The 25999-nt window shown below is 34.2% G+C and overlaps 1 protein-coding gene across 1 annotated transcript in view; it reads left to right on the top strand.

Annotated features, from left to right (window-relative positions):
- VEGFC (vascular endothelial growth factor C) overlaps positions 1–25999 on the top strand; it is a 146782-nt gene that overhangs the window by 90038 nt on the left and 30745 nt on the right. Inside the window, exons 2-3 of the mRNA XM_003823438.5 lie at positions 10719–10932; positions 12497–12687. Coding sequence (XP_003823486.4) covers positions 10719–10932; positions 12497–12687 — 405 coding nt within the window. The remainder of the gene's footprint in view (positions 1–10718; positions 10933–12496; positions 12688–25999) is intronic.

Below are 25999 nucleotides of genomic sequence, written 5' to 3'. Positions count from 1 at the left end.
CTCATTTCATTGTTTCAGCAGTCTTCATATTTCAAATGAGGAAGTGAGCCTCAAAGGTTGTAGAGATAGTATCTGGAGAAGGAAAGATTGAAGCACAAGTATATCATTGCCCAAAACACATACTCTTAGTGTTATCTTATACCATACATGTATGGTCCTCCAAAGCTTGTTCTCTCTTAGAAAACTCAAAACTCTGTCAGACATTGTGTTAGATGTGTATCTTTGGGTCTGCATTGTGTTATTTTAAGTGGTGTGTACATTTGATTGGGGAAATTTAGATTTCACGAAGAATATAGGTTTTAAGTGAGTGAAAACATTAAAGTATTCTTTGAGAATTGAACCTATTACACAGTTTAATGAATATTCATTAATATAATTACTGCTGACATGTTTACTATAATTTCCACTACTACATCTATTACTAACTATAGCTATCTTTGAGTGTCAACGTGTACAGTACTAGGCTATGCATTTGACATATATTATTTAATGCCATCAAGTACCCCCAAGGTTTTTTTCAAAAGCATAATTGAAATTAGTCATAGAAAAAGAAAATGAAATTGCAAAAAGTTTTGTGTATCAATAATATTATCAAAATTTGTGCTATCACAGGTATACACCAAATAATATGCTTAATATCAAGGGTAATTATAAAGCTGTTATAGTATGGTTTTATCATAACGTCAGATAAAAGGATCAATGAAACAAATCCAAAAATCCAGAAAAAGAACCAACAACATACGTAGTCATATGGTTCACAATAGAGAAAATGCATTATAAAAAAATGAAAAAAAAAGTAGAAAAGTTATTATTATTTATATTCTTAGGCTGAAAAAGGCCTTTTTAAAAGTGAATATAAAATAAAATGAAAATATGTGTATGGCAGAAAACACTGCAAACAAATTAAAAGACAATGAAATAGGAAATTATTTGCGATATACATAATGGATGAAAATGGACTAATACTCTTAAAATAGTGCATGAATATACTAATGAAAAAACAAACTGGTGCTTCAGTAGAAAGATGGGCAAAGAACTTGAGCTGAATATTAACAAAGAAGAAATATAAATAAATACTACATATTGCATGATGGTAAAAGTGAAGGAAACTATAATTCTTTTCAATTCTGGTGGGAGTATAAATGTGTACATCTATTCAAGGAAGATGTGGTATTGCAAGTTGAAAGGCCTTTAATATATGCTCCATTTAGATAGCCAACTCACTTTGGAATAAAATTTCCTATCCAACAGAAGTGATATAATTCTGTCAGGTATATGTATGAATTCATTGTGCAGCTGTCTTTATAATAGTGAATATAAAAAGCAACCTATACAGACAATAATAAAGAATTGATGAGATAATTTATAGTAAAAACAGAAATTAGCACAGAAAGGAATGTAATACAACTATAAGATGATGATACAGATGTATAACTTAGATATGAAAGGAGGTTCATGATTATGACAAAGTAGGATACACAATTTATATACTACACACACACACGGATCATCTATATTTAAAATATAATCTTTTCACAAAATGTATATATAGATTGCATATATGTGTGCATGTAGTGTTAAGAGTAAAAGATATGCAACACAAAAAAAGTTATCTTCTCCAAATTACAGGATTAAGGTAATCATGCTCTTCTTTATACATTTCTGTATTTTAAAATTTAAATGATGATTATATGTAACTTTTTATAACCAAAGCTAAATGTTCTAAGTAATTATACCTGAGCATTTTCGGAGGCCATATTATTGGCTCTGATTTTACCCTTTCATTTAGTTCACTGCCCTGATTTCTGCATCAATTCCATTTCTGTTTATACACCCTCCACTGATAAAAATGCATGTTATGTCCATTAAAAGACATGTAGAGAATAAACTAGATTAATAAATTGCAGTAGTTCATGTAATGGAAAATCAGCCAGCAGAGAAATCAACTGCTTTACACGATAAGGTTGGGAAGAAGAATACTCAAACACTGAAGAGTATATACTATAGGATTTCACTTATGTTAATTGAAAAACTGAAAACTACTTATGTTGGTAGAAGTCAACAATTCTTGGTTACACTTTGTGAAGAGAAATGAGAATAAAGATAGCTTCTAAGATGTCGTCAGTGTTCTGTATCTTGATCTAGATATGATTATAGGGATTTTTTCAGTTTGTAAAAATTCATCACACCATACAGTCATGATTTGTTCTCTTTATTCATTAATTAGAAGGTTTTTTTTTCAAAATGGCATCTTTAATATTAATACTACATTTAATACTAGACAGCATTGACATACATCGATTTTAAAAATATCAAAGAAGAAAGGAAATTTTATGAAACATAAATATTTTAATAACACATTGCACTTTTTAATTTCAAAAGAATTTTATGAATAAACCTTTCTGGAAAAGATATAAAGTTGTTTTTGAAATTATAGGCAAGCAAAGGAAAATAATTTTGAAACGTTTTATATTGACTTACCTAGGAATATTATGTCTGAACTGCTCCATTCTCTTCTCTTTATGAAACAAAGGAACACTATTGAGAAATGCCTATGTAAAAAGAAAATAATATATTACCCTGGCCAATAAATAAGTCTCCCTAAGAACATTTACTAAGTCTAGTTGCTAGAGGTATTTTAGATTCATTCATTAACTCATTCTGACATTTCTACGTGATTTTACAGGGTGAAATTCAAGCAAATTTCAACTTTCTGATGTGTTAAGAGGCTGATAAATGACCTATACAGCTAAATTATTGCATCTGACAAGGCCCACTCTGACTTAATGGCAGGGTTTCCCAATAGCGGCACTATTGACACATTAGCCTGGATAATTCCTTTTTTGTAGGGGAATGTTCTGTGCCTTGTAGAATGATTAGCAGCATTCCTGGCCTCTACTCACTAGTGCCATGATTCTGAAAAGTGAACAAAAGGAGCAACAGGGGACTGTGTGATTGGAAGGTGGGGGGAGGATCTATCATTGGCAAATCAACCCTGATTTGAGAACCATTGCTCTACTGTTCTATATATTGGAATATTCAAGTAATCAATTTTAGTTCCTTGGAATTGCCTTAATATTCAGTGAATAATTGCATTTGTTATTTTGTTATTTTTGGCTTCACCTACATAGTACTGTTTTTGCAATCATATAGGGGAAAAGGTTTGAATTCATATTTCTGAAGTTATTTTGCCATTTGCCAAAGTGAAATCAATGAGGATCCCCTTCCAGAAAAGTCAAGCAAGTAGTTTTCAGTGCAGGAAATCAGTGCGTATAAAGTACTTTGTTTTCCAGTGTGTTGATTGCACAGAAGTAACTTTGTCTACTTTGCTATTATGTTAGAGAGTAAATGAATATTTAAAATTTCCTAAGAGCCTACTTAGATTTTGATAATTTTTTTTTGTTTTTTGTTTAATTAAAACAGGTAACAAACTAAAAAAAGTGACAAAAAATAAGATTTTATGCTGTTAATAGATATAAAAATAGTCTATTCTCTATTATGGTATTATTTTCAACATTTGCGATAGAACATTTCAGACACAAATTCAATTGAACATTAAAATTTAAAATTTCCAATTAGAAACTTCCAATATTAAGCTGAAATTTAAATATCTAATTCCAGGGTTCCCTATCTGTGGCATATCAGGTTGGTATAGACACGGATGATGGGTGGCCTGAGGGTGAAAGACTCCTGACTCTCACACCTTCGCTGAAACATTAGGTAAAATGGTTTGCTGAGGTTATGTGAAACATTTATAAATCTCTATTCCTTAGAAGGATACGTTTGAATGTCCATATTTTGATGACTCTCTATCAAAGGGGGATTTTAAAAGTGAATTTTATAACTATGTATTGGAAGGTTTCTCAAATCCAAAGTTTTGTTTATTCTGCCACTTTACCCAATTTTTGCTTAAAAGAAAGTATTTTTAAATAATTAGAATGTATTTTTAAAATGTACAAATTTGCCCACCATAGATAGCTGAAGAAAATGAAAGAACTTACAAGTTAACCTGTTATACAACTGCCATTTTTAAATAGGAAGGAATGAGAATATGCAAGTTTCTTTGCTATTTTAGGGGAAGAATAACTCAACAGCTAATGGTAGTATGCAGTTATTGACTTTGGTAACTACCTTATGAGAGCTTAATGCCAATTGACTATTTGTTTTCTTAGGACACAGAGATGATGTATGTAATGAATAACATGATAAATATTTCCTTTTAAAACATTTTAGTAAATTTCTTACATTAGTAATCTGACCATTTGAGCAAGTAATCCTCCTTATGCTTTACCTTATAAAATTATCTGTTGTAATGTACATTTTTTCAAATATGAGGTATTACTTGAGTCAGACTTTTAAAGATAGTATATGGACAGTTAAAAAATTCATAAACTTTTAAAGATATATGGACGGTTAAAATTTATAAACATTCCTTGTTTTCCAGTTTGAATATTAGGTTATTTTTTTCCTCTCTCCACCAAAATACAGATATATTGGACAAGTAACCAGACTTGCCTGTGACCCTTTGTGGCTACTTCATGAAAATACGGTACAGTTTGAGGATCCCTGTTCCAAAACTCCAAAATCCAAAGTGCTCCAAAATATGAAACTCTTTTGAGTGTTAACTTGACTTTCAAAGGAAATGCTCATTGAAGCATTTTGGATTTTGGATTTTTGGATTAGGGTTGCTCAACCAGTAAAATACAACTATTTCAAAAACAAACAAACAAATCCAAAATCCAAAACAGTTTTAATCCCAAGCATTTTGGATAAGGATACTCGGCTTATATTGTGATCAGATGTTTCTTTTGATCTATTCTTGCCTATTATTTCAATTCTGATTATTGTTATTTGATGAGTATATGCTACTAGGGAAAAGAACATTTTTCATAATTCAAGTCTATGCATTTCCACGTGATTTTCAACTTCATAAAATTATTAAATGTGTCACATTTATATATAACATGGTCATTAACTTAAGATAGTTATTTGAAGAGACTGTTGGTATTGGTTTTATAGATTTTAAAAAGATTTTTATAGATTTTATTTTATTTATTTTTTGGATGAATTGGACTTTATCAAAATTAAAAATTTATACACTTCAAATGACATTGTAAAGTGAAAAGATGAGCCACACAGTGAAAGACAGTATTTGCAAATTATCTATCTGATAAAAGGATTGTGTCCTTACAACTCAATATTAACCCAGTTAAATAATGACCAGGCCGGGCGCAGTGGCTCACACCTGTAATCCGAGCACTTTGGGAGGCCAAGGTGGGAGGATCACAAGGTCAGGAGATCGAGACCATCCTGGCCAACACGGTGAAACCCCGTCTCTACTAAAAAATACAAAAAATTAGCTGGGCATGGTGGTGGGCGCCTGCAGTCCCAGCCACTCAGGAGGCTGAGGCAGAAGGATGGCATGAACCCGGGAGGCGGAGCTTGCAGTGAGCCGAGATCGTGCCATTGCACTCCAGCCTGGGCGACAGAGCAAGACCATGTCTCAAAAATAAATAAATAAATAAATAATTAATTAAATAACTGACCAAAAGATCTGAAGGACCATGAATGGTATTAATCTTAGATGCCTCTTCTGCTTCCCACTTATTACTGACTCTCTGGGATATTACAAGTAGAACAACTTGTATGCACTTGTGCCTTCTCCCTAATGGGCATCTGCACAACCCCTAGTCAAAGTAGAGAAGCAAGAGAAAAATTATTTTTAAAAAAAAAAAATTATTATCTGTGTAAAACATAAAGTTGTCAATTCTCCCCTACGTGCTGACCTCACGTTATGACTCTTCATAACCAAAGAGAGTTATAGAGTGCAGGAGAAGCCCCAAAACTCTTTGTCATCTTGTAATTTCTCCCAGAAAGAGATATCTTGTATCATCCTTCTGTTAAGTCAGAAGGGAATGCCTTTTAGGCATATGAATAATCAAGGAAGGGAATGACTCCTGATTCTCTGTAGCTCCCTGACATTGTCATTGCACACTCAGCTTTGGCTTCCATAGCATCTCAGACTCCTCCACGGAATATCATGTAGGTTGCTGTTTGCTAATGCATAAATGCTGACGATTACTAGTAGTTACTAGTACCTCCTAACTGATCCATCCGAGTTGGAATGCAAAATTAGATTAACTTTTACATTGGTTGAAGTTTTTATTACAGTTTAGTATCCATTTGTAAGGCACTTTCTATTTTAAACTGCACCAAATCCTTTGAAAGATAAAGGAATATATTAATATTCAGACAAATGACCTCAATGTTCTAGAAAACATTGGTGTACATAAGGCTCAAGAAAGCATTAGGAAGGAACTTGACTTTCATATGCATAACACTTCCACTTGAAAGATTTTGGTATGTCCATGGCTCAGAACTCATTCTAGTTTACTGGGACCTCTTCAGATTCTTCCAAACTAGAATGTGAATGTGAATGTGCCATGGTTAGGTGGTAAACAGTCCTGTCACTATTCACTGAGATATTCACTAAACAACCCTATCAGTTAGGTGACAATGCTCACTTCCTAGGTTACTAGTCATTTAGAGTGAAAATGCTGAAGACAGATCTGAAGAAATACTGCCCCAGAACTTGGACAGTACTGAGGTAGAATAATGGTGTAAAAATTTCAATTCATCTGATAATCTCTGTACTGTGCTTTTGTTCTCTAAGGATGTTGTAATGACAATTCCACTGTGGCTGCAAGAGTCATATTACACTTGTATATCCAATGTCTATTTGGATCACCACAAAAGCTCTGTGAGAAAGATATTGTTATTCCCATTTTACAGAGTAAAATGAAGTTGAAAGAGAGAAGTCTAATCTTACTCAGTTAAATATGATCTGTAGCAAAGATAGAAATATGGTTTTTTTTAATACTTTAAGGTCTGGGGTACATGTGCACAACGTGGAGGTTTGTTACATAGATATACATGTGCCATGCTGGTTTGCTATGCTCATCAACTCGTCATTTACATTAGGTATTTCTGGGTCTTTTGATACTAAAGCTTCTTTTCCTTCCACACCAGTATAATAATTACAGTCTAGTGAGAAAAAGTGAATTAATTGCTCAATCTTCAAGCCATTTTTATTTCATTTATCTGTCATAGACTACTTTTGCCAATGATTAATATAAATTAAATAATATATAAAGGCATGCTCTATGCAGAAATAAGAGCAGTGAAGTAAATGAAAGGGTAAAATGAGAGCTAATAATATGGCCTCCCAAAATGCTCAGGTATGACTATTTTAAACCTTTTGTTTTGGTTATAGAAAGTTACATATGTTCATCATTTAAAATTTAAAATACAGAAATATATAAAGAGCATGATTACCTTAATCCTGTAATTCAGAGAAGATAACTATTTTTTTATGTTGCATATCTTTTACTCTTAACACTACTCGCACACATATGCAATCTATATATAAATTTTATTTTGTGAAAAGATTATGTTTTAAATGTATATATGATCCTTCTCTGTGTGTATGTAGTATATAAATTGTGTATCCTACTTTGTCGTAGACTATATCATGAACCTCTTTGCATATCTAAGTTATACTTCTGTATCAACATCTTATAGTTTTATTACATTCCTTTCTGTGCTAATTTCTGTTTTTACTATAAATTATCTCATCAACTCTTTATTATTGTCTATATAGGTTGCTTTTTTTTTTGAGATGGGAGTCTCACTCTATTTCCCAGGCTGGAGTGCAGTGCTGTGATCTCAGCTCATCACAACCTCTGCCTCCCAGGTTCAAGCAATTCTCCTGCCTCAGCCTCCTGAGTAGCTGGGATTACAGGCGCACACTCCCACGCCCAGCTAATTTTTGTATTTTTAATAGAGATGGGGTTTCACTGCATTGGTCATGCTAGTCTTGAACTCCTGACTTCCTGATCTGCCTGCCTTGGCCTCCCAAAGTGTTGGGATTACAGGCATGAGCCACTGTGCCCAGTCTGCTAGATTGCTTTATATATTCATGATTATATAGACAGCTGCACAGTGAATTTGTACATATACCTGACAGAATTATATCACTTCTTTTGGATAGGAAATTTTATTCTGCAGTGAATTGGCTATCTAAATGTAGCATGTATTAGAGGCCTTTCAACCTGCAGTACCACATTTTCCTTGAATAGATGTTCAAATTTATACTCCCACCAGGATTGAAAAGAATTATAGTTTCTTTCACTTTTGCCATCATACAATATGTATTATTTATATTTCTTCTTCGTTAATATTCAGTTCAATTTCTTTGTCCATCTTTCTATTGAAGCACCAGTATTCATGCAGTATTTTAAGAATATTAGTCCATTTTTATCCATTATGTATATTGCAAATAATTTCGTACTTTATTGTCTTTTAATTTGTTTGCAGTGTTTTCTGCCATACAAACATTTTCATTTTATTTTATATTCACTTTAAAAAGGCCTTTTTCAGCCTAAGAGTATAAATATAATAGCTTTTCTACTTTTTCTCATTTTTTAATATGGCATTTTCTCTATTGTGAATGTTATGCTTATGTTTTTCTCCAGCTGATCTATTGAGGAACAGTGTTTTTTTAATAAATATAAATATTGTTATAGTTATTTCTCATTTCGAAGTTTTACAGTACTAATTTGTTTGTCTTAAAACTTCAAATAATACTTAATTGAAAGTCTCTGTCTACCATCATCCCTTTCTTAACAGTTTGGTGAATATCTTTTATTATATTGTGTAAGGATGTTGTATTGCAGCTCCTCTTGCTAGGCTGAACATGCAGGCCTGTTCTGGAAATTGATGTGATCAGTCTAGGTCACAACCTGTCTTGAATCCCAGCTGACTTGTAGCGGAGAGTTCCAGGAACCTTCCAATCACACACAGGTCCCTATTGCTCCTTTTCTTCTAGGGCTATTCAACAAGCAGAGACAAACAAAAACTGATCTGTCACATTTTACTGCAGGTAACAGTGACCACAAATACACCAGTACACTGTTTTTTTTCCAACATTATTGAGGTGTGACTGACAAATATGGTATATATTTAAGGTATGGGATGCGATATTTTGCTGTACATGTACATTGTGGAATGATTATCATAATCATGTTAACATATCCATCACCTCACATATTGTTATTTTTATAATCACTTTTATAAATTTTCCCTTCAGTAGTAACCTTCTGAGATTCTGAAACACTTTTGAGTTTTGAATTTTGTGTCATAAGTGAGTTTTTTTGGCAAATATTTTATAAACATCTAATTGGGAAACTGTGAGAGGATGTTTTGTAACTTTCACTTAAACTAAGATCTCCTCTCCACCTCCACCCTTCCCATATTCAGTAGATTTTCTATGGCTGTATGGTATATCAGGAATCATCCCATATACTTCAGAAAGTAATGGAATAATATAAATATTTTTCTAACATAGACCTACAGAGATTAAGTGATATACTCATATCATACCATAAATGGTAGTGAAAGGGTAAACTCAACATTCACAGCCAACTTCATTATCTAATAGGGAACAACACATTTCATATTAATAATTGACTTTTATTTTTAGGAGGCTCTGTTATAATGAAATTAAAAAATGAGATTAGATTATGTTTCTCAATATATGGTACAAAAATCACTTACATAGAATAACTTGGATTATTAAAAATAGAAGTGAAAAATACTTTTCAGATTAAATAAGATTTCAATTTTAAGGCAAATATGTTCATTTTGTGCTCAAAAATTAGACAGGAAAAACTATAATTTGTTAAAATGTAGGTTCTTGATCCACCCAAGAAACCATGGAGAGGTGGGGGACAGTTACCTGCATTTCTGACAGTTAGTTCATTGACTCTTATTCCCACTAAACTTTGAGAACCAGTGTCCAAAGTATTTACTTACGTATTTATATTTAAAAGCTGGGATAATCATGACAATATAAAATAAACAATTGATGTTGTATTTTACTTGGCAGATAGATAAAGCTATACAAGTTTCCTTTTTCCTAATTCTAAAGCATAATTAGAAAAAAAATTGTATTTATTTCTTAGATATGGTAACTACTAAAATATAATTTGGAATGTTCTACTTAAATGAGTATACTTATATATGCAGTTAGCCGTCAATAAGATTTAGTGTTCTCTGAACTATTTCATTTCTAAGAAGGTGGTATTAATCTTGATGATAAAATTTTCTTTTAAATATTGAGAGATTCTGCCAAAATATAAATCTTACTGTGACAATGTTGTGGAAATTCCTTTCTTTATATGATTATTTGTTCTAAAATAGCTCCCATGAAAGTAAAATTCCTACTCGCAAGCATCCTGCTTAAGCATATTGTATTGTTGCTGGTAACTAAAAATAAAGCAAAGCATTAGGGTGGATTTCAGTGTAATTTTATCTGTTTAGTAGAGTGATACAAATGAATAAACTTTCAAACATACAAATTGAGCAATTATTTGAAAGAGCTATGAATAAAATAAATAAGCTACCTTAAAATTATTTTAAAATTATATCACAGAATTTTTTTCCTAACAACAAAATATGTATTTTTAATTGTTTTGGTTCATACAAATTAAAATACAAATATAATTTTACCAAGGAAAGTGAAGTAATTTAGGAGTAATTAATAATATTTGAGTTAGGGAACGGAGTATAGATACTATTAAACCTAACCGTTTTATAGTGCATTTGTTTCTAAATCCCTTAAGCTGGTAAGTCATTGATCTTGCATTTTTCTTTGACAGGCTTATGCAAGCAAAGATCTGGAGGAGCAGTTACGGTCTGTGTCCAGTGTAGATGAACTCATGACTGTACTCTACCCAGAATATTGGAAAATGTACAAGTGTCAGCTAAGGAAAGGAGGCTGGCAACATAACAGAGAACAGGCCAACCTCAACTCAAGGACAGAAGAGACTATAAAATTTGCTGCAGCACATTATAATACAGAGATCTTGAAAAGTAAGTATGGGAAATAAAATGTATAGTAAGCCTTATATATCAAACCAGTAGAAGTTGCCAGCCTGGTTCTTTAATTTCAGTGTTTGTATCACCGAATACACCTTTAGGGCGGAAAGCAAATAGAAAATAAAGAATTACTTCAAAATACAACATTTTATGATTTCACTTTGAGTATTAAGATGACTTCATAAAATACAGGATAGATAGGTCCATGCATAAACAACACACATTTATTTTTTCAGGTGATAGCCATTGGAAAATTTTTAAAACAGATGGCTATATTTTACATACTATATCTGTTTAATAACTTAAACATTCTTTATCTTATCAAATAATTATACCTTAATTTCCTATCTGATTTGGATTGAGAAATGCTTCATTTGAAATCACCTTTTCAGATGTCACTTGTTGCCTTGCTGCTTCACAGATAACTGGCTCAGAGCGGGACTTAAGCTGATGAGGTATCTAGCATAAAGCTTCACAGAAAATGATCATGTTGCATAAAATGTCATAGCATCAATTGGTGGGGTATGACTGGGCACAGAGGTTCATGTCTGTAATCCGAGACCTTTGGGAGGCCAAAGTGGGAGGATTGCTTGAAGCCAGAGTCAGAGACCAGCCTGAACAACACAGCAAGACCTCATCTCTATTAAAAAAAATTAAAAAGTGGTGGAATAATTTAAAAACATACTTGCCTTCAGTTGGTAGCTCTTAATCGCTATAAAAGTTTGATACTGGAAAGTATTTTGAGAACAGAGGCAAACAAAATGGCTTCATGGTTGTCTAACCAATAGTTTATGTCCTTTTCCAAAAATTCTATTTTCAGGGAAATATGGGATAAATAGACTAGTAAACTGAGGAAGTACATTATTTGTAATGCAGAATTTAAAAAGTCAACAGTATTATAGGTAAGCTACTAACTCATCAGAAACAAAATTCCAGAGGAGAGTTAAAAGGGATAGGAAACATTGACTTTGCTGAAGAAAGTTCAGAAGGAGTCCCAGTTGGTGAAAAATAGCCTTGTATTTTACGTAGCTGCGGCCACGACATTACTCAAGGTTGCCAAATAGTCCGCCTGAAAAGGATGTTTGACTTGAATCTAAAACCATAGCTGTCTTCTCATATGCAACTCGGTTTTAAAGAAAAATAAAATTATATTTATATTTGCATTGAGAGCACAAAAATGGCCCATACTATAGAGAATGAACATGACTCTCTCTGCACATCTTACAAACATTCATATATTAAATTACCATTTTCTTAAGAAAGAAAAACCAAACATTAGTGTTGTGGGATATTGGTGTACTTTTAATAAAGCATAATGCGAATTTTGCTTATTGCCTAGCTATAGAAATGAGTTTAAGAAATAGCCTTAGCTTGTCTTTTCAATGTTATATCATTCTCATTCACAAGTCAATTTAGGATCCCATCAGCTGTCTCTTTAGTTATATATTGAACTTAACTGTTAAAATCTGAAATGAATGTGAGTGATTTGCAGCTGCTGTGGGCTTTTTTTATCTTGGTGGTTTCCATAAAACTTACTGATTTCCCTATGACTTGACAGGTATTGATAATGAGTGGAGAAAGACTCAATGCATGCCACGGGAGGTGTGTATAGATGTGGGGAAGGAGTTTGGAGTCGCAACAAACACCTTCTTTAAACCTCCATGTGTGTCCATCTACAGATGTGGGGGTTGCTGCAACAGTGAGGGGCTGCAGTGCATGAACACCAGCACGAGCTACCTCAGCAAGACGGTGGGTATTGCCCATTCCTGCTACCCGCGAGAGCCCACTCAATCAGAAGCTTTAACTTTGGGGATGATGTGTTTAAACTTCTCGTTGCTTTAAAGTAACTTGGTTCAACTCAGGGTCTCTTATATTTTCTTTAGGGGAATGAAGTCAGTTTTTCAGTGTTTTGTGTTTTTGACAACACAGTGTCACAAGGAAAGTAATTGATGCTTTATTACTTTGCAAACTCTTCATATAGTGGAGTCAAAGCCTCATGCAGAAAACAATAAATATACGTATGTATGTGTGTACATGTACGTGTGTATGTGTGTGTGTTGATCTTCAAGAATAAACATGTTCATATGGCAATAAAATACTTTTAAATGGGTAAGTTTTCAGATGGTGGAGATAACAGTGCAAACAGTATTCAAAGTGTAAAATTAAATGCGTGTGTTCTGTGAAACAGTGGTATAGTATTGAAATAAGCCATCTCACTGAAGAAATTTATTGTCTTCCTGTCGAAAGCAAAGGAAATAACTCTGACACTAAATCTCAGATGTTTTGAATAAACTGGGAAGTTTATCTCATTAAATGGTAAGCTTCTGATAACCAGGAAATGTCTCTTAAGGTTGGTTTTGGATCAGGGATTTTCAGACCAGACACATAAACCCGCTTTGTGGGCCTTACGTGGTAGAGGAGGCTGGCTGTGGAACACGCGTATGTGCTGGCGATAACCATGAAAGTGTTGTTTGAAATTGTGTGCACCTCTGGCCTCTGAACAGAAATGTTTGGAGAAATCCAGTCCTGTGGGCTGGACTGAAGCAAACTTCTCCCGAAAGACAAAACTGTGGTTGTCCTAATGACCTTTCTAAGCTATTTTTGGAGTTAGACTCACACACGTAAATCTGGCTAAATTCAGAACTGTTCTTTGACCTGGAGAATGAAAAATGAAATTGAAAGATGTGGTGTTAGATTTGATTTGTATGATGTGGTATGACAGAAAATTCACATTTTAATTTTATGCAAACTTTAGCTGATCTACATGGTTTTCAGTAATAAAACCTACTCTTATTTCAATATAGTATTAATAGAAATCAGAGTTAAGATTACTATCTCAATTCCATGAGATACATTTTTTCAGCTAGCTGAATATTTCCAAAATTTTTACTGTTATGATCATTTGGCCTCTGAGTTTGGAGTCATTGTCTTATTATACAACCCAAATTAATTGCTTTCTTTTCAAAAATTGAGTTTCTTTATATTGCTCACCCACTTGATAAAGAAACAAGCCATTTTAGATTAAGACTTGCAAGAAGAAACAAAAAATAAATTATAAAGCTAAATTTTCTATTCAGCTTGCCTCTGCCTCAACTCTAAAGGTTAAAAAAAAATTAAAAGGTGATGCTTTGGGGCCTTCTATCATTTCTTTTAGTATCATAGTTAGTTAAGCTTAGCCAGATGCAATTCATTCTGATTATTTCCTAAAAGCACAGCAAAATAATGTAGGGATCGTTCCAACATGTGTTCTCAAGGAATACAATGTGACTCTAAACATAGTCCTGCATTTAGAAACTTTACCAGAAAAATGTACAGTTGTAGGAACATGACAATATTTCAGTGGTGGCCAAAATTCTAATATTTTTGATAGACTAACATATAATTATACTATTGGGCATAGCAAAAGTTATCCTTAGTTCATTTATCCTCCCTGAATCTTTACCAAACAACAATAAACAGTAAGACATTATAGTTTTGTATTTACTATTCTAAATAAATTAATACTACTTTAACAGGTTTTATTGGTATTATGTATTTTATCATAACCCTGAAATCAAACAGGATTCTTTAAAATCCTCTAAATTTTAGAACTGCATACTTTAAAATAAATTAAATAGAAATACTTAGGCCAAGCAGATATTCTTTGAAAGGTAATATTCATTTTTAAAACATATTAATAATTAAAACGTTGTTTTTATCTTCAAGCCAAACCTCTTAAGAGGAATTTTGGTATACTGAGTCTCTTGAGAAAAATGTCATTTCCTTTTAAAGTTAGAGAAAATAAATATGGACGATTTAGGAATTGAAATATACAATTTTTGGAATGCCGTTAACGATTTATATTTTAAAATAATTCAGTTAAGCAATATGATGTATTCTAGATTATATTCCTAATATGGTATTTGATTTAAATCAAATAGTAAACCAAGGTACTTTGGATACTGTTTCCAACTAATGGGAGAACCTTCTCTCTGCTCTTCTTCCTTCCATTTCCTTTCTTCATAATCTTTTCTATAAATTACTTTCAAGCATATTTTTTAAAAACATAGATCCAAATCTATGGCTAGGCATGGTGGCTCACGCCTGTGGTCTCAGCTGCTGAGGAGGCAGAGGCAGGAGGATCGCTGGAGCCCAGGAGTTCAGGGCTGCAGTGTGCTAGGATTGCACCACTGCACTCCCAGCCTAGGTGACAGAGCGTGACCCTGTTTCAAAAACAAAAAAACCCCACAGAGCTGATGTCAGTCTCCAGCATAAAGGCCTTTCAGTGATTTCCCATTGCTTGTAAAATAAGACAAAAATCTTTTTTAAAGGTTATATTTATTGATATATCATAGTTGTACATATTTTGGGGTCATGTGTGATATGTTGATACCTGTACAAAATGTGTAATGATCAAATCAGGGTAATTGGGATATCCATCATCTCAAACATTTATCTTTTCTTTCTATTGGGAACAATACAGTACTTCTCTTGCAGCTTTTTAAAAAATATACAATATATCGTTATTCACTGCAATTTCCCTGATGTACTATTGAATACTAAAACTTACTCCTTCTCTTTAACTGTGCTTTTGTACCCCTCAACCATCCTCTCTCCATCCTCCCTACCCTTGCCCTTCCCAGCCTCTGATAATCAGTATTCTTCTCTCTACCTCCATGAGATCCACTCGTTTAGCTCCCACATAAATGAGAACATGCAGGATTTTCAAGAGCACATCTTTATCACAACCTGCAATCTCTGCTCCATAGCCCCTGTTCAGCATCATCTAATGTAACGATTCTTGATCTTGTGCTTCCAGTGCTCTAGACTTTCTCCAATTCCTGGGCATCATCGTGTTTCCTCTGCTCCTGGGCCCTTGCACACACACCTTTAGGTTAACCTGGCCTTCCTGTCTCCTCTTTCCTGAGGTGCTAGCTCTTCAGATCTTAATTTGGGTGTCAAGTGGCTTCGGCAAGGCCTCAGGCAAGACTTTCTGACCTATTTGGATTAGACCCAATATTTGTAGTAAATGCTTTATAGTTTCCCATATTTTAAAAATAGTATTTATTACAGCCTATAATCACATAGTTCATAGTTATGTAGTCATTGTTACTTGATTAATGTCTCCCTCCTCCACGAAGGCAAAAACAGATCCGTTCACTACTTATCCCAGTGCCTACCACAGAATCAGTGCACAAATCTCTTTTAGTATCACATAAAAACTGTGGACCCTTTCATGAGAACAAATGAAAATATAGACACATCCACAGCATTTTCCCCCACAGTTTTAGGGAGTTTGTTCCCTGACCCCTAGCCTTTTCCCTTTAAACCAGGCTTTAAAACTGCTGCCTTGAAGATTATTAATAATAAAATAGCTGATTAACACACTTGTGGAATTTTCAAATAATGGGTCTTTTTGCTAAACAAACGTTTATGCTATCAATTTAGCTTGATCTTTTAAAAAATATCTGTTTCTGGAGAGGAACAGAAAAGGTAACTATTGGGTACTGGGCTTAATTCCTGGGTGATGAAATAATCTGTGCAACAACCCCCATGACATGAGTTTACCTATGTCACAAACCTGCACATGCACCCCCAAACCTAAAATAAAAGTTTACTTATGTCACAAACCTGCATATGTACCCCCAAACCTAAAATAAAAGTTTACTTATGTCACAAACCTGCACATGTACCCCCAAATCTAAAATAAAAGTTTACCTATTTAACAAACCTGCACATGGACCCCCAAACCTAAAATAAAAGTTTACCTATGTAACAAACCTGCACATGCACCCCCAAACCTAAAATAAAAGTTTACCTGTGTCGCAAATCTGCATATGCACCGCGAAACCTAAAATAAAAGTTTACCTATGTCACAAATCTGCACATGGACCCCCAAACCTAAAATAAAACCCCAAACCTAAAATAAAAGTTCACCTATGTCACAAACCTGCACATGGACCCCCAAACCTAAAATAAAACCCCAAACCTAAAATAAAAGTTTATGTCACAACCCTGCACATGCACCCCCAAACCTAAAATAAAACCTCAAACCTAAAATAAAAGTTTACCTATGTCACAAACCTGCACATGCACCCCCAAACCTAAAATAAAAGTTTACCTGTGTCACAAATCTGCATATGCACCGTGAAACCTAAAATAAAAGTTTACCTATGTCACAAATCTGCACATGGACCCCCAAACCTAAAATAAAACCCCAAACCTAAAATAAAAGTTCATCTATGTCACAAACCTGCACATGCACCCCCAAACCTAAAATAAAAGTTTACATATGTAACAAACCTGCACATGGACCCCCAAACCTAAATTAGAAGTTTATATATATGTATATATATAAACTTTATATGTGTATGTATATAAAGTTTATATATACATATACATATATGTATATACAGATACACATATATGTATCTGTAAAAGAAACATATCTATATATATCTATATCTAGATATCCAGATGAGATATCTAGATATCTAGATATCTATCTAGATATCTAGATGAGATATAGATATCTGTTTCTCTTACAGATAAGGAAGAAAATTCTTCTTTATTCTCTCATTCATTAGTTAATATGAGCAAAAGCCAACATTATATTTTTCTTACTATTGGTCGACCAAATAAATGCGTACTTTACATATGGGCCAAATAGATACCTAAGCATACCTTAGGTAAAATCTAAACTTGGAAAACAGAAAATCAGTACATTGTTAGTAAGCAAAGTAAATAAATTTAGTCTTCTATTAACGATTTGAGTTTTTTCTGTGACCATTGCATATTCATTTTCTGCATTGGTCTAATTAGGTGTCACATTCACCCAGTGGGTATTGGAGTGAAAGCATTTATTCAAGGGTAGGTGTGTATGCTCAGTAGCATAGAAATTGCTCTATCAAGAGGGAGGTGTTGGAGAGGTTTAGGCTTTAGAAATTGCAAGGCTTGGCTGGGCGCGGTGGCTTACACCTGTAATCCCAGCACTTTGGGATGCCAAGACAGGCAGATCTCTTGAGCTTAGGAATTGGAGACCAGCCTGGGCAACATAGTGAAACCCTGTCTCCCCAAAAAAGTATAAAAATTAGCCAGGCATGGTGTTGTGCACCTGTGGTCCCAGCTACGTGGGAGGTAGCTGAGGTGGGAGGATTGCTGGAGCCTGGAAGGCAGAGGCTGCAGTGAGTAAAGATCGTAGCACTGCACTCCAGCCTGGGTGACAGAGCCAGACCCTGCCTCAAAAAAAAAAAAAAAAAAGAAAAAAAAAAAAAAAGAAATTACAAGGGGCCAGGGGTAAGATGAGCATTTAGTGCTAAGTGTAAGCTGCATATAGGTGACATAATTTTGCCCAGTCTACTTAGTACTTAAACATCAGATATTTGCTATAAGAAAATTGTCTACTTTAGATCGCATGGAATCTTTTCTTGCTGTATTTCATCTCTTTCACCACCCAGCTTTGCAGAATTTAGGCTTACTTTTATAATAGATTTACAATGTTGATATGAGTTCTGTCAACTTCTTCCCAATCATTTGCTTGTGTGAAAAATCAGGACTTGCCCATGAAATTTCTGAAGTTTGTCTGCTTTTTTGTTATTGGTTGATTTTTTTTTTAGTTTTTTTTCTATCCTATTGGTGGGCTATATATTTACAATAATCACAATATTTATACATTCTGATCTGTAATGCAGTCATATTTTAAAATTTATATAGCATTAGTTTTTATTTTGTCATTTTAATTTTTTAAAGATTTGAAGATTTTGAGAATTAAAAATTTGTAGTTCATCAAAAATATGGTATTTCTCCTGAGAATTCTGACCTAAGACACCTTCTCTGCAGACTGTAACTCTCCTTGTATTTTCTCATCTACTTTTTTTTACTTTTCCCAAACCTTTCCCTCCAATTCAGGCTTCTTTCCTGATTTCTATACTGTCCACTCAACCTTGTGACTTGGCTGTCCCTCAGACAGGTCAGTCTGTCTCACTTAACAGTTACAACCTATTCCCTACCACCTTCCCCAAATAAGCAAGTAAGTGAATCCTATTCTTTTTCCAGTGTTCTCTGTCTTAGTAAATGACATCATCATTCAGCCAGTCGGTCAAGCCAAGTTATCCTTCCTTTCACCAAAACTAATTGCTATTCAGTCTACCTTGCAAACATCTCTGGGACCCATCCAGTGTCTCCACGCTGCTAATCCCACTCTGATCTAGGTCACATTTACCCCTTACCTAGACCATTCCTTTTGGACAAGCCTAATAACTGGTCTTCTACCTCCATTCTTCCTTTCCTCCAATCTATTTGCCATTTTTTAGCAGTGATTTTTTTTTCTTTTCTTAATGCTAAGTCAGATACTGCTAAAAACTCCTTGATAACATTGCCTTATTGGGATGGAGCCAGCATTCAACTAGTGTGGTGATAAGCTTATCTTTTCTAATTGGGTTGCTTAGGCCAGCATCTGGTCAGATTGATTGGTACAAATGTTCTAAGTTGTAATCCCTTAAACATAATTTCCTGGGCCCTCAATGATCTGGATGCTACCTAAATGTCCATCCTCAAATGTCAATGCTTTTCCCCACAAACACTACTTACCACTAAGACCCAAATTCTTTTCACTTCTTGGGTTATGTCAATATCTGTCACCTCCAGTATTGCAATGCTGTACTCTGTGTTTGAAACATCTCCCTACACATGATCCCGTATCTCGATGTATCTAGTTAATTTCTACTCATCCTTAGGCCTAAACATAAATGTGACTTCCAGGACATTCTGTTGTGTGCTTCCACAGCATCCATTGTTGCTGTATCTTAGCATCATTACCTTATCTGTCAGATTGTTTTATCTTTGTTTCATTCCCTAGGTTTTTTTTTTTTTTTTTTTTTTAGATAGAGTCTCACTCTTGTTGCCCAGGTGGGAGTGCAGTGGCAGGAACTCAGCTCACTGTGACCTCTGCCTCCTGGGTTCAAGTGATTATCTTGCCTCAGCCTCCCAAGTAGCTGGGATTGCAGGTGTGCACCACCACACTTGGCTAATTTTTTATATTTGTAGTAGAGATGGGGTTTCACCATGTTAGCCAGGCTGGTCTAGAAACTCCTGACCTCAGGTGATCCTCCCACCTCTGCCTCCCAAAGTGCTGGGATTACAGGTGTGAGCCACTGCACCCAGTCTTATTCCATAGGTTCTAGACTCCATGAAAACAAAGATTGTGTCTGCTTGTTACATTGAACAATAGCACAGTAGTTTGGCACATAGCAAACACTTAGAAGTGAATAAAATGAATATTTGAATAAAAAGAAACAAATTTGGGGTCAAAGGTCAAATTTTGAATATGCTGATTTGAAAGAGTCTGAATGGTGTTTAGGTGGAGATACCAGAAGGTTTGACGTACAATTCTAAAATTTTAGAACAATAATTGGGTCTTTAAATATAGATTTGGGAGGAAGCATCATTCTGATAAATGTCATTTGAAGCCTGGTGTGCTTATTAATTCTTAGGGTATTGATGTATCAGAAGAGAAGAGCAAACATCAGTACCAAGGGAAAGCCAACATTCATCATTAGCTGTGCCCTGCATTTCCCTCTTTGATTTTGTATTATCATGCCCTTTTCCTATCCAAAGGATTCACTTATATTTTTGTTTATAGTATAAGGGATTTTTTTTTTTTTTATGAAACGGAGTCTCGCTCTTGTCACCCAGGCTGGAGTGCAATGGTGTGATCTTGGCTCACTGCAACCTCCACCTCCTGGGTTCAAGCGATTCTCCTGCCTCAGCCTCCCGAGTAGCTGGGATTACAGGTGTCCACCACCACGCCCAGCTGATTTTGTATTTTAATAGAGATAGGTTTTCACCATGTTGGCCAGGCTGGTCTCGAACTCCTGACTTCAAGTGATCCACTCGCCTCGGCCACCCAATGTGCTGGGATTACAGGCATGAGCCACCGCACCCGGCAGATAGTTTTAATTTAAGTTCAGTTAGACAAGTGCATATGGTACACCCATTATGTGGCGCTTCATACTATGTACTAAAAGCATGCTATGCACAAAGTGTAGGTGTACAGTGATGGATAGATCCTGCCCTAATGGAACTAACAAATTAGCAAGCGAAATCAACATTTATCAAGTAATTAAAAGTAGTTTACGTGTTGTGAAGGAAAAGTACAAAGGCTTATGGAAGTGCATATCCAGGATGTTTATAAACCAAGGGAGGTCGAGGCATAAAATTTCTGAAAGCAAGAATGCAGTGTTCCTGCATTTTTACTAATATTCCAAGTTCTGAAAATGTGTACTTAAGTAGCAGCTTTTCCTGAGTTTATTCAATTTATTGCATTATCAGTGTAGTATGAATGGGAGTGTGTGATGATTTCCTTCAAATATAAAAGGAAATTTCTTAATGCTGTGTTTTCTTAAGGTAAAAAAAACAATAAAAAAAGACTTTTCATTTTGTTAAAAGAGTTCCAGGCACATTTTGTAGCAAAGCCACCAATTGGAATGATGTAAATTGTAAGGACAGTGTACCTTAGGTAATGTTAAACTCAAGTTTTTTATAGATACTTCATAGAAATGCTTTTTTTAAATGGGACTCAATGAAGGGGAGGTTATCAGGGCGTGTGAGGAAGCCAGCTGTTCATTGAAAAGTAAAAGCATATGCGCTGTGCATTCCAAAGTATACTAATGGATAAAAACTGCTTCAAAGTTCTCCACACAAGTATCTAAGTGGCTTTGAAAAGTTAAGTAGATTGGATGTCTTTTCAACCTCTTTCATAAACATACACTTTGAGTATATTTTCTTATGAGAAGTTGTATATTTAAGAGATAGAACCAAAAAGTAGAAAATGAATTTTGCAGGGGGTAAATTATTTGGTGATGAAAGCAGAAGCAGAAGAAAGTCATCTGCTTTTGAGGCACACATTTGGATTAAAAGTTACTTGAATGTTAGTATTTACCTTATATATTTTACTAAATCTAGGAAAGAATAAAGAAAAACAACTCAATCTCTAGAGTCTTCTTGAAAATGGTGGGGTTAAATCAAGCTCAAGGAACTAGAAGTTCTTTGCTGTGTTCATTAGTACCAGACTAAAGAAGCCAGTTTAGTTAGGAAGCTAGCTTGCTATGAGCTAATTCTGATATATAGAAGCAGCATTATTTTAAATTCTACATTGCCATCTTAAAAACAAGCAGCTACTTCTTTTTCATTATTTTATAAAGCAATAATATGAGCAATCAATAATATGAACATGTATATTAACAAAGACATGCTCGATTATATTTAAGTTGGATGTTTCATAAAATTTTACAACAAAAAATATTTAAACCTAAGTAAAATATGCAACTATATAATGAAATTAGAGGTATTATTTTACACTGCAGTCAGAGATATTTCTTCCATTAATTAAACAGAATACTGCAGCAGTCTGGAAGATTAATTTATTACATTCTTATGTATTCAGCAAGTGGAACGTGATTTGTATTGTATCTTTAGCAAGTTAATATTTGGCAAGCACAGTTTTTGGAAATCAGGTTTTATCCTGATGTGGAAAAAGAACTCTATGCCAGTACCAGTTATCAGAAGTTTCTTTAAGAATAACATTTGCCTTAAGAACATAATTAATGCATCTGTGAAAAATACCACTTTTTTCCAATCCAAGGTACAATGAGATTCACATATTTTATTCAGTATCTCTAAAACTCTTCAATTGAGTTTTTATTTTAATTGTGGTACTGTGTATACTTTTTATGCATAACAATATGTTAAAATTAATTCAGTACCAGATTTAAATCTGTTAGGCTATCTGTTATTCCATTTTCTTTCCTAAACACAATTTAAGTTCCACAGGCCTTTTATAGCTGGCCATGTGGTTGCAATGCTAAGTCAAAATGCTAAGACCTTTTCCCATTTTGGGGGATTATTTCTTTAAATTTTGTGTAGTTTTAAAATCTGATTTTACAGTTATTAATCATATTCTTCTGGGGGTATATATATCTGTACTTAATGGACTAAAGTTTAGAATATTTAAATTTAAATTAAATATGGTAGTGAGATTTGTTCTGAAGAGAAACTGGTTATATTTAGGATATAATGGTGTTTTAAAGGAAGGCATTTTTTGTGTCATATTTGTATCCACACAAACATTACTTATAATTTAGAACTAAATTATAACTCAAGATCCTCTCAGTAAGGAAGTTCTACACCTTTTTCTTGAATAGCCAGCAAGATAAGTACGATTAGGAATTGTTGCTTTATAGCCGTTGCTATGCTGCTGTAAACAACCTATTGTTTCAAAATGTGGCTTTATTTGAAGTCCATTCTTGTTGGTGAGAATTGACTATTAAATATTCCTATTAAAGAATGCCAGTAGATTACAACTGGGAACCTCTCAGTTGGAAACACTTGCCATTTCCTCTTGTTTATTATAGTTTTACAGAATATACAGTCAGATTTTTTTTTTTTCAGTTTCCAGCCTTGCTTAAATGCCTTTTTTTAATATGTCCTTTTGATCTTCTCCAAAACCAGCAACTGGTATTATATGCCTAAAGTATATGTCAGGCTTCATAATGAATTGTATTATTACAACTTTTTTTGTGTCCTGCATTGGACACAAGTTAATATTACTTATTGGTCCAGAACAATTCACTTTATTGTATAAAACTGTTTTAGAAAAATTATAATTTTCAAAATATCAAATTATAATAGATACATTGTTAGTTAAATACATCATCAATCAGTATTTACTAAATAAACATACTTGGAGCTATTAGCTAGTGCTGAATAATACATAAATTTTATGTGCTATGAACTTAAATGTAGAACAGAAAATACTGTTATATACACAATAAAGCACAAAATAGTCTGACAATAGTATCATGATTCATATTTTCTTAAAATAATCTACTTACTGTTTCAAACATTGATATGTTTGGATAGATCTAAACTCTTTTGAGAGGAAATTCTAGTTACTATGTTAGTTCAGATCATTATTAATGGCAAGAACAAATTGCATAAGGGAATTAAACTCCAGTGTTTACGGTAAGCTATTTGGTATTTCAGAAATTCTACCATAGTATCTCTCTCTGTGTATATGTATTTTCTCATTCACCCTCACTGTGAGGTCTCTTTTTTTTTCTTTTTCTTTTTTTTTTTTTCCTTCGGAGAGGGAGTCCCCCTCTGTTGGCCAGGCTGGAGTGCAGGTGCAGTGGCGCAATCTGGGCTCACTGCAACCTCCGCCTCCCGGGTTCAAGCAATTCTCCTGCCTCAGCCTCCCAAGTAGCTGGGATTACAGGCATCCGCCACCCCACCCAGCTAATTTTTGTATTTTTAGTAGAAACGGGATTTCACCATGTTGGCCAGGCTGGTCTTGAACTCCTGACCTCAAGTGATCCTCCCACCTCAGCCTCCCAAAGTGCTGGGATTACAGGCATGAGTCACCACGCCCCGCCCTCATTGTTAGGTTTCTGATCAGCATAGAGGCAAGGTCATTATTGATGACTGTTATCCTGAGATTCTAGCAAGGTGCTTGGTATCATGTAGGTACTGAATAAATAGTTACTGAAAACTAAACAAGGAAAGATTTTAAATAAAAATTTTAAAATTTAGAATTTCTTTAACAAAAATTTAACTAAATCTTGGCTGATGTGAATGATGATAAAGAACAAGAGAAAGAAGAGGAGGAAGAAAAATCCAAACATTACACTGAAATCACCATTATTATTATCCCTATTTTATAGGTAATGAAAGGGAGGCTTGGGGAAGTTAGGTAATTTTTTCAAGTCTCAGAAGTAGTAAATTGAAGATCCAGGACTCTAATCACTGTCTGTTTCTCAAGACTAGGTAAACTCTTGTTTATTCTTACATACTTCGTGGAGTAGGGAAGTTGCCAGTGATTTGAAAATGTTATGTATTTATTTTGGGAGGGCGCCATGCAAGTTTATAATGCACTTCTAATTATTATTTTTTCAGTTCAAAAAATGTATATTTTCTAAGCACATACTATCTAGGAAAAAAAGCTTATGGAAATTCTTAGTAACGTAGGGATTAAATATAGCTATGTAAAAATTCACAAAGTGGTCTGTAAACAAGAAAATAGAATGTACTATATTTATTGAAAAGGCAGTAGAAACTGTAATCATGTCGAAATGACAAGAGTAAGTCAGTCAATATACACACATGAGACCAGCACAGAAAGAATTAGAAAAATTAAAGAGGCCTCTTTAGTATGTGACAAGAGCTGGTATAGGTACAATTATATCTTAATACATACCCAGATGGCATATTCCCAGTAGATATTACTAATTTTCCTGAAGTTGATAGATAAATAAAACTCAATTATCAAGACTCTTTCTACTTTTAATATTATCAAAGGTATCTTTCTCTGGACTCTTAAAATTTTTTCACACTGGTATCATCAAGTAGCAGGTCAAAATTTAGGGATAGAGGATGTGTTTCAAGAGAAGAACAACATTTTTTAACTTTAATTTTTCAATCTCTGTTCCTTTTGATAAAATTAACTGAATTCAGCCTGCCAATTGCTACTTAGACACAAAAAAGAGAAATGAGACATTAGTTATTAAGATTTTGATTTTTATTCCTTTATGTTGTGATTTCCTTTATTTCCTTTAAGTAGTTAATCTGCAACAAAGATTTTTTTCTCTCCAACTGTACTTCCATTTTACCACTTACAAAAGTCTTCAACTTAGAGGAAAAGACAGTTCTCTAAACAGTGATTTGGTTTTAGTGCTGTTTTACCTGTCTCCTTATTCTTTTAGTCAGTGTATTCAAAAACACATTTCTTGCAGCCTTTGAAAGCATAGAGCCACACTTAGTTTTCCAGGAAGATGCTTTCTTAATGTGAATTAGCTATTCTTCATCTCACCAGAACATTCTTCAAAGCTGCTGTTCCTGAATTCATGCTTGATACCCATGGGTGGATCCTGATTTGTGAACATTATCTACCTAGGCATGGATGAGGTCTCTCCATGATCACTGATACTGCTCACGGCAATCTGTCTACCATTTGGAAAACAGGCTGGGGCAGAATCTGGAAGGGCAGCCATCAGTGGGAGCAGGAATGATGCTGCCAAGGGTTTGGGGT

This window comes from Pan paniscus, chromosome 3 (genome assembly GCF_029289425.2).
Source record: "Pan paniscus chromosome 3, NHGRI_mPanPan1-v2.0_pri, whole genome shotgun sequence".
NCBI lineage: Eukaryota > Metazoa > Chordata > Mammalia > Primates > Hominidae > Pan > Pan paniscus.
Note: the sequence above shows the minus strand (reverse complement) of the source record. Positions and strands in the feature narration are given on the sequence as shown.